Source organism: Xenopus tropicalis, chromosome 7 (genome assembly GCF_000004195.4).
Source record: "Xenopus tropicalis strain Nigerian chromosome 7, UCB_Xtro_10.0, whole genome shotgun sequence".
NCBI lineage: Eukaryota > Metazoa > Chordata > Amphibia > Anura > Pipidae > Xenopus > Xenopus tropicalis.
In genome coordinates, this window is record NC_030683.2 from 47,729,377 (window position 1) to 47,742,322 (window position 12,946).

Sequence of the window (12,946 nt, forward strand, 5' to 3'; positions counted from 1 at the left end):
AGAGCATGCATAAAAGTGATTGATCAGAGACAATTCATTGTCATTACTAATTAAATTCTAAAATTACCATTCTTATTTGAACAATTGCTTGTCTGTAATAGAAAAATGCTTGTTAGAGGTCGTATTTTATTTGATTTGTCTGATATATATATTTATATTTTTTTTTTTGTGAAAATGTTTAAACCTCTTCATTTTTTTTTTGTGAGCAGCATTCCATAACCATACATATGTAACTTTCAAATCCAACATTTAATTATAGGGATAGTGATTACAGTAATAAAAAGCTTATTCAGTTCTTTCTCATGTTAGTTGTAGGATCTGTTTTTCTCTGTAGTAATGAGACTGTTACTTGTGGTTAAAGGAAAAGTAACACTAAAAAATTTTAACTAAAAATCTATTCTACCCTCCCCCAATAATTGCCCTATCCTGAAAACCATTTGTTATTTTGAATGCTTTAGTAGAAAATACCTGTAAAAACTTGGCTTCCTGTCATTTGAACTAAGGCAATACGGCGATGTCGGGGAAAGAATCAGGAGATGCATGAACTATGCGGCGATGATTGATCAAGCCTAGCCTGACTTCTGTATAGGAAGGAGTCAGGCTAGGCTCAATCAATCGATCGCCGCATAGTTCATGCATCTCCTGATACTTTCCCCGGTATCGCCTTTGTTCAAATGACAGGAAGCCGAGTTTAACAGGTATTTTCTTCTAAAGCATTCAAAATAACAAATGGTTTTCAAGATAGGGCAATTATTGGGGGAGGGTAGAATAGATTTTTTTATTTAAAATTTTTTTGTTTCTTTTCCTTTAATATAAACCAAGATTGCATAGTGGTTCTATTACGAAAAGTAACTTTATAAATAAAGACATACATACATATATACATACATACATACATACATACATACATACATACATACATACATACATGCAACTAAAAGACTCCTTATACAGAGCCTCAGGTCTCCAATCATGCTGAATAATAAACTAACTGTCTGCTATGTTTACCAGTAACAGTTTGAGATCAGCTTCCCAAGGCAGAATTTCTTAAAGGGGTTTTTCATTTTATTAAAAAAAATCATTTTCAAATAGCACACCCTAATCACTTTTTGCTATCATTTTCTATATACCATTTTTCCAAAATGTAAATTTTTAAAAATAAGCTTGGATTTTTCTTCTTTGGAGTCTTCTTTTATGGCCCTAATTTTTGGTAAACAGTAAAATTTACTGGGGTGTGTTGTTGACTTTTTTTTTTTTTTTTAAACTAAACTGCGACCCTAAGGGCTCTGGCACACGGGGGAGATTAGTCGCCCGCGATAAAACTCCCTGTTCGCGGGTGACTAATCTCCCCGAGTTGCCTACCCCTGCCATCCCACCGGCGAACATGTAAGTCGCCGGCGGGATGGCAGACGCGGCGGGGCAATTTCAGGGAATCGCCGAAAAAGACTCGCGAGTCTTTTTCGGCGATTCCCTGAAATCGCGCCGCCGCGTCTGCCATCCCGCCGGCGACTTACATGTTCGCTGGTGGGTTGGCAGGGGTAGGCAACTCGGGGAGATTAGTTGCCCGCGAACAGGGAGTTTTATCGCGGGCGACTAATCTCCCCCGTGTGCCAGAGCCCTAAAGCAGTTCTTTTTATGAGAGTGTCATTCCACTATCATCTTCTATCTTCCCTGTGATTTCTTACAGTACCCTAGGCTGGTGCATGCACAGTATAGTACATTTTCTGACCTTACTTATACATGGATGTGCAATCCCCAACTCTATCACATGGATTATTAATATAAAACTGGTCATACCTTCACTAATATTTTATACAGTTCAGATTTTTCTGACCATGCAGTATAATGATGGTATGTGGTACCCCTAAATGAGCTATTTGGTCAAACTTTGAGGCAATCGCAGTAATAAGCCTGACAGAAAACCATTGATACTGCATCACGCGTTAGCCAACCTGGAACTGTAAAAGCCGTTATTGTATCATATTGGGAATTAGCTATAGTTTGGCCAGCTTTAATGCAGCGGAACGGACAGAAGAAAGCGCTGCAATAGAGAATGTGGTTTGCTTTCTTCTGTGTCTGAAATATGTCCTGATGTGAGTAATGCCTATTCTGTTGCACAGATACCCACCCATTATGTATAACAGTTGACTTAATTTCTGAAGATTTTAAATAATGTGGTTGACTTTGACTTGGAACAGGAACCCCTTTCCTAGCAAAAATAATAGTATAAGATGTGTTAAAGCATAATTAATGCATGTTGAGCCGATTATTATAGTGAACAGAAGGTGTGACATTCTCTCACATTTAACATTAATAGACAAGTTTTATACTGATGATCTTTGTATATAAGCCTTTTTTTTCCTCTGCTGTCATCCTTTTGTTTTGCTGTCTATTGACATTTCACGATTTTGAGTAAATTATTAGCTTTTTCATTGCTTGACTGCAGTTCGAAAGTATGAGACCTTCATTCACATCCATAGGATCTCATATAGTTGCAATAATTAAGCAGACAAGACTTTTCTCTGTTTTTTCTTTGTTTCAATTGTTCCAGTCTGGTGATAATTGAAGGAACATGTGATTGACCTTTAGTCAAAGTATTGTACTTTTTTACAGAGAATTTTTGTTGAAAATACATGTGTGCCCAACCCCACTGTACTCTTTCCTGACATGGAGCTACAGCAATTAAATTACTCATTCAGCAATCACAGTTGGATACTCTCTCAGAATATGTTCAATAGAACTGACTATTAGGGGAGGGGGTTATAATTAAAACATGCTCTGTCTATAAGTAGTGGTTCCTTTGCTTTGTCTTAAATGGGTGTTGCACCTTTAAGTTAACTTTTAGTATGTTATTGAATGGCCAATTTTTAGTCTCTCATTCAAACCACTGCCTGCTTGCTAGGATAATTTAGACCCTAGCAACCAGATAGGTGCTGAAATTTCAAATTGGAGAGTTGAACAAGAACATAATTAAAAAAAAAAAAAAAAAAAATTAGGACCAATTGCAGATTGTTTCCTAATATTGCTCTCTACATCATACTAAATGTTAATTTTAATGTGAACAACCCCTTTAAGTTAAATTGTCTCTTTGAATTATTTCAATATTTCCAATACCTGAGCGATGTACTTGTTGATTTTTGATGATCAAAACTGGGTTTATGATACCCACCGTCATTATAATGTAATTTGTTACTATATCATCTCTCCAATAGTACAGATGTAACAAACAGTACTGCTTGTGTTGTCAGAAGCTGAATTAATTTCATAAAGTTTTTCACTTTCTTATATATCTGTTTAGTACATTTTAAATAGTTTCCTACACTTGGGTGATTTCACAGTAGTGACTGTTTTCACGGTAACTAACAGCTGAAGCAACGTATAGGATACATCTAAATTTTTTTTTTCTTTTTTGTTTTAAATTAATGCCAAGGTAAGCTAGATCTGTGTGTGTACATAAAGAACAAATATAATGTATGCTGATTCTATACAATATATTTGGTTCTTGCTCAACTTGCTGAGTGGTTTAGCTGGTGGTAGACATCATTTTAGGGGCCTCACATGTGGTCAGTGACTATTTAAAACAGCGGTGATAGTACAATGTAATTAAACAAACTTAGTCACTAGGAAAGGGACATATGCCATTGACTTCTACATGACCTTGACAGGTGGAGAGTTTCGGATTCCGAATTGTCACGGAAAAAAACCATAATAAATCTCAAAAGTCGCTACTTTTTTTTTTTCCCTGCGGCTTAGCAAATGCTAACTCATGTCATGTCATTTGAACATTGACTTCTATCTGTGCACAAGTTGGTGTACTGGGTTGGTGTACTGGGTGATGGAGGGCCCACCAGAGCTTCTGCCTCAGGGGCCGCTGCACCTCTTAATGGCCCCCAACACCCGTCCGGTGGATCAATAGAGTTCCCTGGGGGGGATCGGCTCTGGGCAACTGGGGCCCACCGGGTTTTTTCCCAGTGCCCCAAGGCCCAGTCTGACGCTGAATAGGCATAAATCAATTAATCCATGTTTTTAGTGTGCCTACAAGCTTTATGCTGTAGGTTTGTGGATAACCATGAATTTCTTTCATGCTTTATTTCTATTATTCAGTTTTAGCAAAACCATTTTATTTCAAACAGGTCATCTGGACCTTCAGGCCCAGTGGCTCCATAGTAAGCTGTGCAGTTTGCAGCATATTTACTGCTGTATGGGGGCTGTCCCTGATTAATATTGGGCCAGAAATTAGGCATATATAACTTGGGCAGGTTTGGAAATCTCGTTGGGTAAGAAATGCATTGACAAATTGATGCAGTTATCAGCCTGATTTTGTCCAGTGCGGGGATGGCCAATATGGCAGAGATACGCTACTTTGGCAAGGACCAAGTTTATGTCCAGCTCATTATTCAATGTTCTCAGACATATGTAGTTGTAATTTTCTGCAAGGTGGTCAGCCCTGCCCCACCCTTACATAAATACAATGTGCATTATTTAATAGAATTCTTTATACAGAAGCTGGTAAGACAGCATTACTGTTAAGTGTGAATTGCAGTAACACAGGTCTAGCGGCATTGTGAATAATTCATTATATAATCATTATACATTTGTATTCTCAGGGTATTACCATTTTAAACCTGCTGATATATGCCTTGCTCCACATGACAGAAAAAGTGTTCATTGATCAAATGATGCCATGTGGGTGTGTAACTCTTAGGAGCGGAGACCTAATTTGCTCTTGATTTTGGGTACAGACCACAGAACAGGGTCTAACAAATGCAGGTTGAAAGTGCACATATAATATATATATTTTTAAGCATTTAATAGGCATATATGGACTAGCTGTTTCTTTTCTGCCTGTTGGTATGTTTGCTTTTTATTGTTTTAAAGTATTTTCTCTGTAATGACAATCATGTTACAGTGTTTCATTTGCAAGGATTTTGTCATGACAGAGATTGTTTTTTCCTAGAAATTTATATTGTAACCAGCATTAACTGTATTGAAATAAAAGTTAATGAATGTATGTTTTATATTGCAAAAGAAAGGACAAATACAGAGGACACACTTGTGTAACAAATTATTTTGCTGACCTCAGATTATAATTGTTGTGAGTACTGTAATACCAAGTTTATATTGAATTTACTAATAATAGTTAATGATTTGCAGGGGGGAGGATGTATCTTTACCACATATACAGGTAGGGGATTAGTTATTCGGAAACCTGTTGTCCAGAAAGCTAGGTATGACAGGAATGCCATCTCCCATAATTTAATTTTAATAATTTTTAAACATTTATTTTATTTCCCTTTTCTCTGTAGTAATAATATAGCAGTACCCAGTACTTGATCCCTACTAAGATATACTTAATTCTTATTGGAGTCAAAACATTTCTATTAAGTTTAATTAATGTTTGCAATTTTTTTTTTATTTTTTAGTAGACTTGAGATATGGAGATACAAAATATATAATGACCCAAGGTCCCCTGTAGTCTGGATTAAAGGTCCAATACTTATAAATAAACTAATAACACCCCAAGCCAGAATAGTTTTTATTCCCCCAGCTGACCTATTTATTGGGAAATGGTCAAGAATCTTCCTCGTGGAAAGGGATGTGGCCTACTGATTATGGTGAGGCTTTCAGTATGTAAGTGGTCTTGCTGGGTGGACTAGTGTTTTGTAGTATGAGCAGATGAATGGTCAAAAATTCAATTTTTTTTAAATTCACAATTGAATCAGTTTTGTATTCTTGATAAATACAATACCAAATTAAACAAATTGTTTATTAGGTCATGGACTATTGCCAAGGTTGTGGCTGTTTTTTTCCTTGCAACCTTACTGTTGTAGTTTATATCTGCAGGGTCAGATTCTCATTTAGCATAACTTTAAAAGCAGACTTTTCAAACTGTGAAATTGACCACCTCGTGTGTTGTAGGGTGGGTCTGAAATGATTTAAAGGGGGAGCTTGGGCGCTGAAAAACTCTCACTTATGCTATGTTTGTCTGGAATTCTTGCAAGCTGTTGACCATTTGCACATGGGAGCAAATGTAGCAAGGACACAAACCATCAGGTTGTCTCATCTGTGCCTTTTTGTTCTCATAGAATATAAATGTAAAACACATCATCTTAGTTGTAAATGTTTTGTCACAATGTATCCTAAAATCTGAAGTGAGCTAGACATCTTGTATGCCTATGTCTCTAAATGATATAATTTTTTTTGCTCACTAACTAATTAAACACCCCTTTTCTTTCTTTACATGATACCAATGACCCTTAATGCAAATAACCTCAGAAACGGCAAAGCGAAAACAATAGCAAATTGAGATTTTTCTTATGAAATAAGGACTGTACACATGTCGGCCTACAATTTAGCACACTGCATATCAGTTGTGAAAATGGCTTTTTTTTAATTTTTACGGGATGAGTTTAGAACATTACAGTGAAGTGAATTTCATATACAGATTTTTGTTGAGTGCAGAAATAAATCAAGCCGTTTTCAGTTATGTGATACACTTACAGTGGAGGAAATAATTATTTGACCCCTCACTGATTTTGTAAGTTTGTCCAATGACAAAGAAATGAAAAGTCTTAGAACAGTATCATTTCAATGGTAGGTTTATTTTAACAGTGGCAGATAGCACATCAAAAGGAAAATCGAAAAAATAACTTTAAATAAAAGATAGCAACTGATTTGCATTTCATTGAGTGAAATAAGTTTTTGAACCCCTACCAACCATTAAGAGTTCTGGCTCCCACAGAGTGGTAAGACACTTCTACTCAATTAGTCAACCTCATTAAGGACACCTGTCTTAACTAGTCACCTGTATAAAAGACACCTGTCCACAGAATCAATCAGACTCCAAACTCTCCAACATGGGAAAGACCAAAGAGCTGTCCAAGGATGTCAGAGACAAAATTGTAGACCTGCACAAGGCTGGAATGGGCTACAAAACCATTAGCAAGAAGCTGGGAGAGAAGGTGACAACTGTTGGTGCGATTGTTCGAAAATGGAAGGAGCACAAAATGACCATCAATCGACCTCGCTCTGGGGCTCCACGCAAGATCTCACCTCGTGGGGTGTCAGTGATTCTGAGAAAGGTGAAAAAGCATCCTAGAACTACACGGGAGGAGTTAGTTAATGACCTCAAATTAGCAGGGACCACAGTCACCAAGAAAACCATTGGAAACACATTACACCGCAATGGATTAAAATCCTGCAGGGCTCGCAAGGTCCCCCTGCTCAAGAAGGCACATGTTCAGGCCCGTCTGAAGTTTGCCAATGAACACCTGAATGATTCTGTGAGTGACTGGGAGAAGGTGCTGTGGTCTGATGAGACCAAAATAGAGCTCTTTGGCATTAACTCAACTCGCTGTTTTTGGAGGAAGAAAAATGCTGCCTATGACCCCCAAAACACCGTCCCCACCGTCAAGCATGGGGGTGGAAACATTTTGCTTTGGGGGTGTTTTTCTGCTAAGGGCACAGGACAACTTATTCGCATTAACGGGAAAATGGACGGAGCCATGTATCGTGAAATCCTGAACGACAACCTCCTTCCCTCTGCCAGGAAACTGAAAATGGGTCGTGGATGGGTGTTCCAGCACGACAATGACCCAAAACATACAGCAAAGGCAACAAAGGAATGGCTCACGAAGAAGCACATTAAGGTCATGGAGTGGCCTAGTCAGTCTCCGGACCTTAATCCAATAGAAAACCTATGGAGGGAGCTCAAGCTCAGAGTTGCACAGAGACAGCCTCGAAACCTTAGGGATTTAGAGATGATCTGCAAAGAGGAGTGGACCAACATTCCTCCTAAAATGTGCGCAAACTTGGTCATCAATTACAAGAAACGTTTGACCTCTGTGCTTGCAAACAAGGGTTTTTCCACTAAGTATTAAGTGTTTTTTTGTTAGAGGGTTCAAAAACTTATTTCACTCAATGAAATGCAAATCAGTTGCTATCTTTTATTTAAAGTTATTTTTTCGATTTTCCTTTTGATGTGCTATCTGCCACTGTTAAAATAAACCTACCATTGAAATGATACTGTTCTGAGACTTTTCATTTCTTTGTCATTGGACAAACTTACAAAATCAGTGAGGGGTCAAATAATTATTTCCTCCACTGTATGTGTTAGAGTGTGAACCATGCCATGCCATGAAAATTCCTGACAATTTCACCAGTTTACTTAAAGGTGAGTATGATAAGTTGGTGAATTAACTCCAAGTTTTCTTTGCTTTGGAGTAAATTCATATAATTTTTCTAGTGAATAGTCACAAATTTACAAAGCACACAAGAATGAAGTTTCTCCATGTTCAGGCTGATGAAGCACTTTTGTAAAAAAGAGCATCCATGTTTGCATTTTGTTATGTCACCACCCCCATGCAAGTATCGGACATAGGTCATTTCTTTGTAGTGTAAATTCCCTAGAAAGTTTTCTCCACTACAGCGGTATGGGGAATTTTAACACAAGATTTTACGAAAGAGGAAATTGACCACATTTCTCCCTTTAACAGGTTACTTACAATTTTTAGTAAATATGAGATGTGTTGTGAAAATACACCTGATGAATTTAGGTAAACTTTGGTGAAGTAAAATATGCCCCATAGTGTTTTGTGTACATTTCTGGAAAAACAGCTGTAGCAATAAAAAGATGTTATTTTTAAAATGGATGCAGAAATTATTTAGCTTGTTAACATTATCATGTTTGTTTTTATAGGACATTTTAAATAACCTAGATTCTTGCGATTTGGAAGATGATGATCTCATGCTGGATGTTGATCTGCCAGAGGACACCCCTTTTGACATTGGTTTGTATATAGTTTACTGTACTGTTGAAAGATTATATACAGGGACACTATCACTGTATGTTAGGAAATATGTACTCTGGCCCTAACACAGAGCCAGCAAGTAATCGTTGCTGTTGCATTGTGGTCTCGCTCATTGGTTCCACTGTAGTCCTCATTTATCATTGAATGAAGAAATTTGTTGTTTATGACACAGTTTCCTTAATGGTGTTGTATAGGTACAAAGACAGGGATCCAGAAAGAGTGCTCATTTAGGGCAATTGCACATTTTAATATGTTTTTATTAGCTGGGCATAAAATTGCTTTGGATCACGGGCAATAAATTCTGTGAAATGCAGCATATTCCTTTTTTAATTTAAATTCTTTATCAAGTGAAGGTTATAACAAGAAAGTGTACCAATACATTTTCAAAATAATGTATTTTAGATGGTACCTAGTTAAGGAGGAGTACAATAAACTATTCCCCATGCTATGCTTTTACATTAAGCAATCAGCAATCTTTATATTTGTCAGTATTTAGTGGTCTTACTGTTTAAGGGGTTGTATAGTATTTTCTGTTTTAGAGGTTTACTCATATTAATGTACGGGTATAGGACCCATTATCCAGAATGCTCGGGACCAAGGGTATTCTGGATAAGGGGTCTTTCCGTAATTTGGATCTCAATACCTTAAGTCTACTAAAAAATCAATAAAACATTAATTAAACCCAATAGGATTGTTTTGCATCCAATAAGGATTAATAATAACTTAGTTGGAATCAATTACAAGGTTCTGTTTTATTTCTACATAGAAAAAGGAAATCAGTTTTAAAATTCTGAATTATTTGATTAAAATGGAGTCTATGGGAGTCGGGCATTCCGTAATTCGGAGCTTTCTGGATAACGGGTTTCCGGATAAGGTGTCCGATACCTGTATTATAAAATTTATATAGAGGATTTTAATTTTTTTTTGTGCTGTTTCTCTTAACGCAATTTAAATTGTTCATTAAAGCGTTGTGCTTCTGTACAACTAATACTGGCTCTTTTGCTTTACACCATTCTGTAATTGGCTTAAAGTACCAGGAAAGGGTAATTCCCTTTGCAGTGCCAATCTGTGAGACACCCCTAGTGTATTAAACTGTTAACATTTTCCCTGGACAAGCGCTAATCAGGGCAGTACATTTCCCTAGCTTATTGAACCAGCCTAACCGTTAAACATCTCTATAGTAGTAATAATCCAGTCCTTTAAAGTTGTCACAGGGGGTGACCATAATGGACATGCTCAGTGCGCTCTGAGCAGCTGTTGAGTAACAGTAAGCTTAGGGGTTGTCAAATTATCAAGTAAAAAAAGTGTGTCTGTCATATAAGCTGATCCTAACGGGCTGATGATTAAAGTCTGATGCTAATAGCGCTGGTTTCAGAGCTGCCATGCAGTACCAGTGCCAGTGCCATCAGACAATGGCTGATAAAATTGCACCTCTCTGCCTGTAATCGCTCCTAATACTTGTGAATGAAGTGCCATACTAAATACACTTGAAGCAATGACAGTATGGAGGGGGTGGATACAAAGCACTTTAAGTGATAGACCTATGTTTGCTATAACGTGCCTGTAAATGTTAATTGGCAGATTGCTAAAATTGCAGTGCTGTTGTCAGTCAGAAAAAAACAAGTTGTAAAGCTAACTCCAGTTATTTATGTCAAAAGTCTGAGCCACCACCCAAAAAGAAAACTGTTTGACTTAAGTGCTGAAGAATGACTGTGCTTATGCTGTTTCTTTAAAAGGAAAAAAAAAACAAAAAAACCTCCTTTTAATATCCATAGCTCTTTCACTTTACAGCACAGATTGATAATTCCCCTTTAACTAATCCTAGACAAATCATTTCTTGTGCATTTTAAGTGCTGATTTGTGTGTCCCTTTAATAAAGCTGGAATCCAGCCAAGGAATGCAGTGATTATAACAAATATGTGTGTTTAAGTGGCTTTGTTTAACGTTCTTGTACTAGTCTCCATCCCGGGAGGTGCTGCTATTTATAATCTTAGCTCTACCTCACTAACTATTTAAGTGGTTAGTTCGGGCTGAGGTTTCAAGTCATAGGACACAACTGGGCTGTATTCCCAGGCAGACGGAGGGAGGGAATTCAGTAGGAAGGAAGGCCTGTTTGTGTAAATGCCTTGTATGTAACAGTGTAGGAATCGACAAGAGAGTGACACAATGTTTCCCTTGTGCAGTTTTGCTGTTTGGGTAAGTGGATGAGTCGACATGGGTGGAAAAATATTTTGGAAAATTGTAATGCAAGCTTTTCCTTCTCGTTGCTGAAAGTTCCCTCCGTTGCTTCTGTTTTTGTTTCTTTCTTTCATCTGTATTTACTTTAACTGGATTTTCAGGATTTTGTTTTTTTTAGCATACTTTATATTCTTGTTGAAAACGATTTAACACATTTATGGTAAAAGCAGTTTTGTATAACCTAACAGACTACGGGGAGACTATCTGATTTTCTAGAAATCTTGACATTTTAGATGTGCTGGAATTCTAGTTAACTGTTAACATTTTTATCTGTTTAAATTTTCATATGTGATGTTTTGTATATGTTGTGTGGTGTTTAAATTGGTTGTGCTTAAGCCCTAATTTCAATTTCTTGTACTTTTGCTTTGTTTGATGATTTACCCAGTGCAATTGTTTCAATCGTAAATGGTCTGACTGGCTTGCTTTTTTGACTGCAATCATAAAAAAGCACTGAAAATGTCATAGAACTTTTTTATTTTGGGGTTTTCTATTAATTGGCTTTATTTTACTCTTGGAGAATTCCAACAGAAGCTGTTTTCTTTTTTTCTAGGGAAAGTGGAAAATATGAGTCATTTTGAAAGAGCAGAAAGGAGTTTAAGGCAACCACAACAGGCCTTCTGGAAAAGAGCAGTCCAGAGTCTTAATGGACAGGAACAGTACCACCTGAGCAATGCAGACAACTATCAAAATAGCAGGTACAAAAATAAAATCAATTAATGCTGTTTATCTAAGTGCCCATTGACTACAAGTGCCAAACCCCCTCAGATTAAAGGTAAAAATATGATTTATATAGGGTTTTTTATATATATATATATATATATATATATATATATATATATATATATATATATATATATATATATATATATATATATATACCACTTTTTATTAAATGGCAAAGTCTTTGCTTGGATGTGCTGAGCAATAGCTGTGGAGTAAAACATTTGAGAATATGATTTTAAGGGTTGAAGTTGTAACATAGGCTTTAATATATATATATATATACCACTTTTTATTAAATGGCAAAGTCTTTGCTTGGATGTGCTGAGGAATAGCTGTGGAGTAAAACATTTGAGAATATGATTTTAAGGGTTGAAGTTGTAACATAGGCTTTAATGCATCTTATTAATATTTAGCCTTTCAGAGCAGTAAATAAAGCAATTATACAGTTGTTACTGTTATTTATAGGACTGAGAAGTTTTCCCCTTTACTGTTTAAAAGTGACATTTACTATTTAATTCACTTTTAATCTTGTATTTTGATGGAAAAAAAAGCACTCTAAGCCAGGGGCGGGCCAAGCCGACCGGGCGCCCTAGGCAACCCGGTCGGCCAACTCCGCCCACCTCCCCACCCCCCCCAACGGCGCATGCGCACCAAAGCGCATGGGGGGCGGTGCGATAAGATCGGGTCATTGCCTCCGCCGCTAATGACAAGCGGCGGAGGCAATGACAAAATAGCACTAGGGGTAGGCAGGAGAGGCTCCTGCCTGGCGCCCCCCAATCGTTGCGCCCTAGGCAGCTGCCTCTTCTGCCTACCCCTAGTTCTGGCCCTGCTCTAAGCAACTTTTTCATGCATAAGCTCTTGCAGGGTACAGGAGAGAGAATGTCAAAAGGGAGACTTGCTGAGGAATATGTGATTACCAAAATGGGGCTCACAATACAAAATAATTTGTAATGTAACCTTTTGCTAATGAAACCATTAGTGAAAGGCTGCCCTACAAACAAAGCAATACTGTTGTACTGTATGATGAGCACCTTAAAAGCAGGCAACAGAATGTAACAAAGGGAAATGAAGCCTAAAAAGGAAAAGCAAAGCTGCAACAGATACACAAAGTCTGTACAGAGAACTATACCTGGCTTGGCTGGTTAGCTGTGTAATGCAGCAATTATAGTTATCTT

General features: G+C 37.3%; 1 protein-coding gene across 5 annotated transcripts in view; it reads left to right on the top strand.

Moving 5' to 3' along the window:
• ccser2 (coiled-coil serine rich protein 2) overlaps nt 1-12,946 on the top strand; it is a 69,189-nt gene that overhangs the window by 22,197 nt on the left and 34,046 nt on the right. For all 5 annotated transcript variants that reach the window (XM_012966830.3, XM_002939724.5, XM_012966833.3 and 2 more), the window contains exons 4-5: nt 8,699-8,789; nt 11,599-11,743. In XM_012966830.3, coding sequence (XP_012822284.2) covers nt 8,699-8,789; nt 11,599-11,743 — 236 coding nt within the window. The remainder of the gene's footprint in view (nt 1-8,698; nt 8,790-11,598; nt 11,744-12,946) is intronic.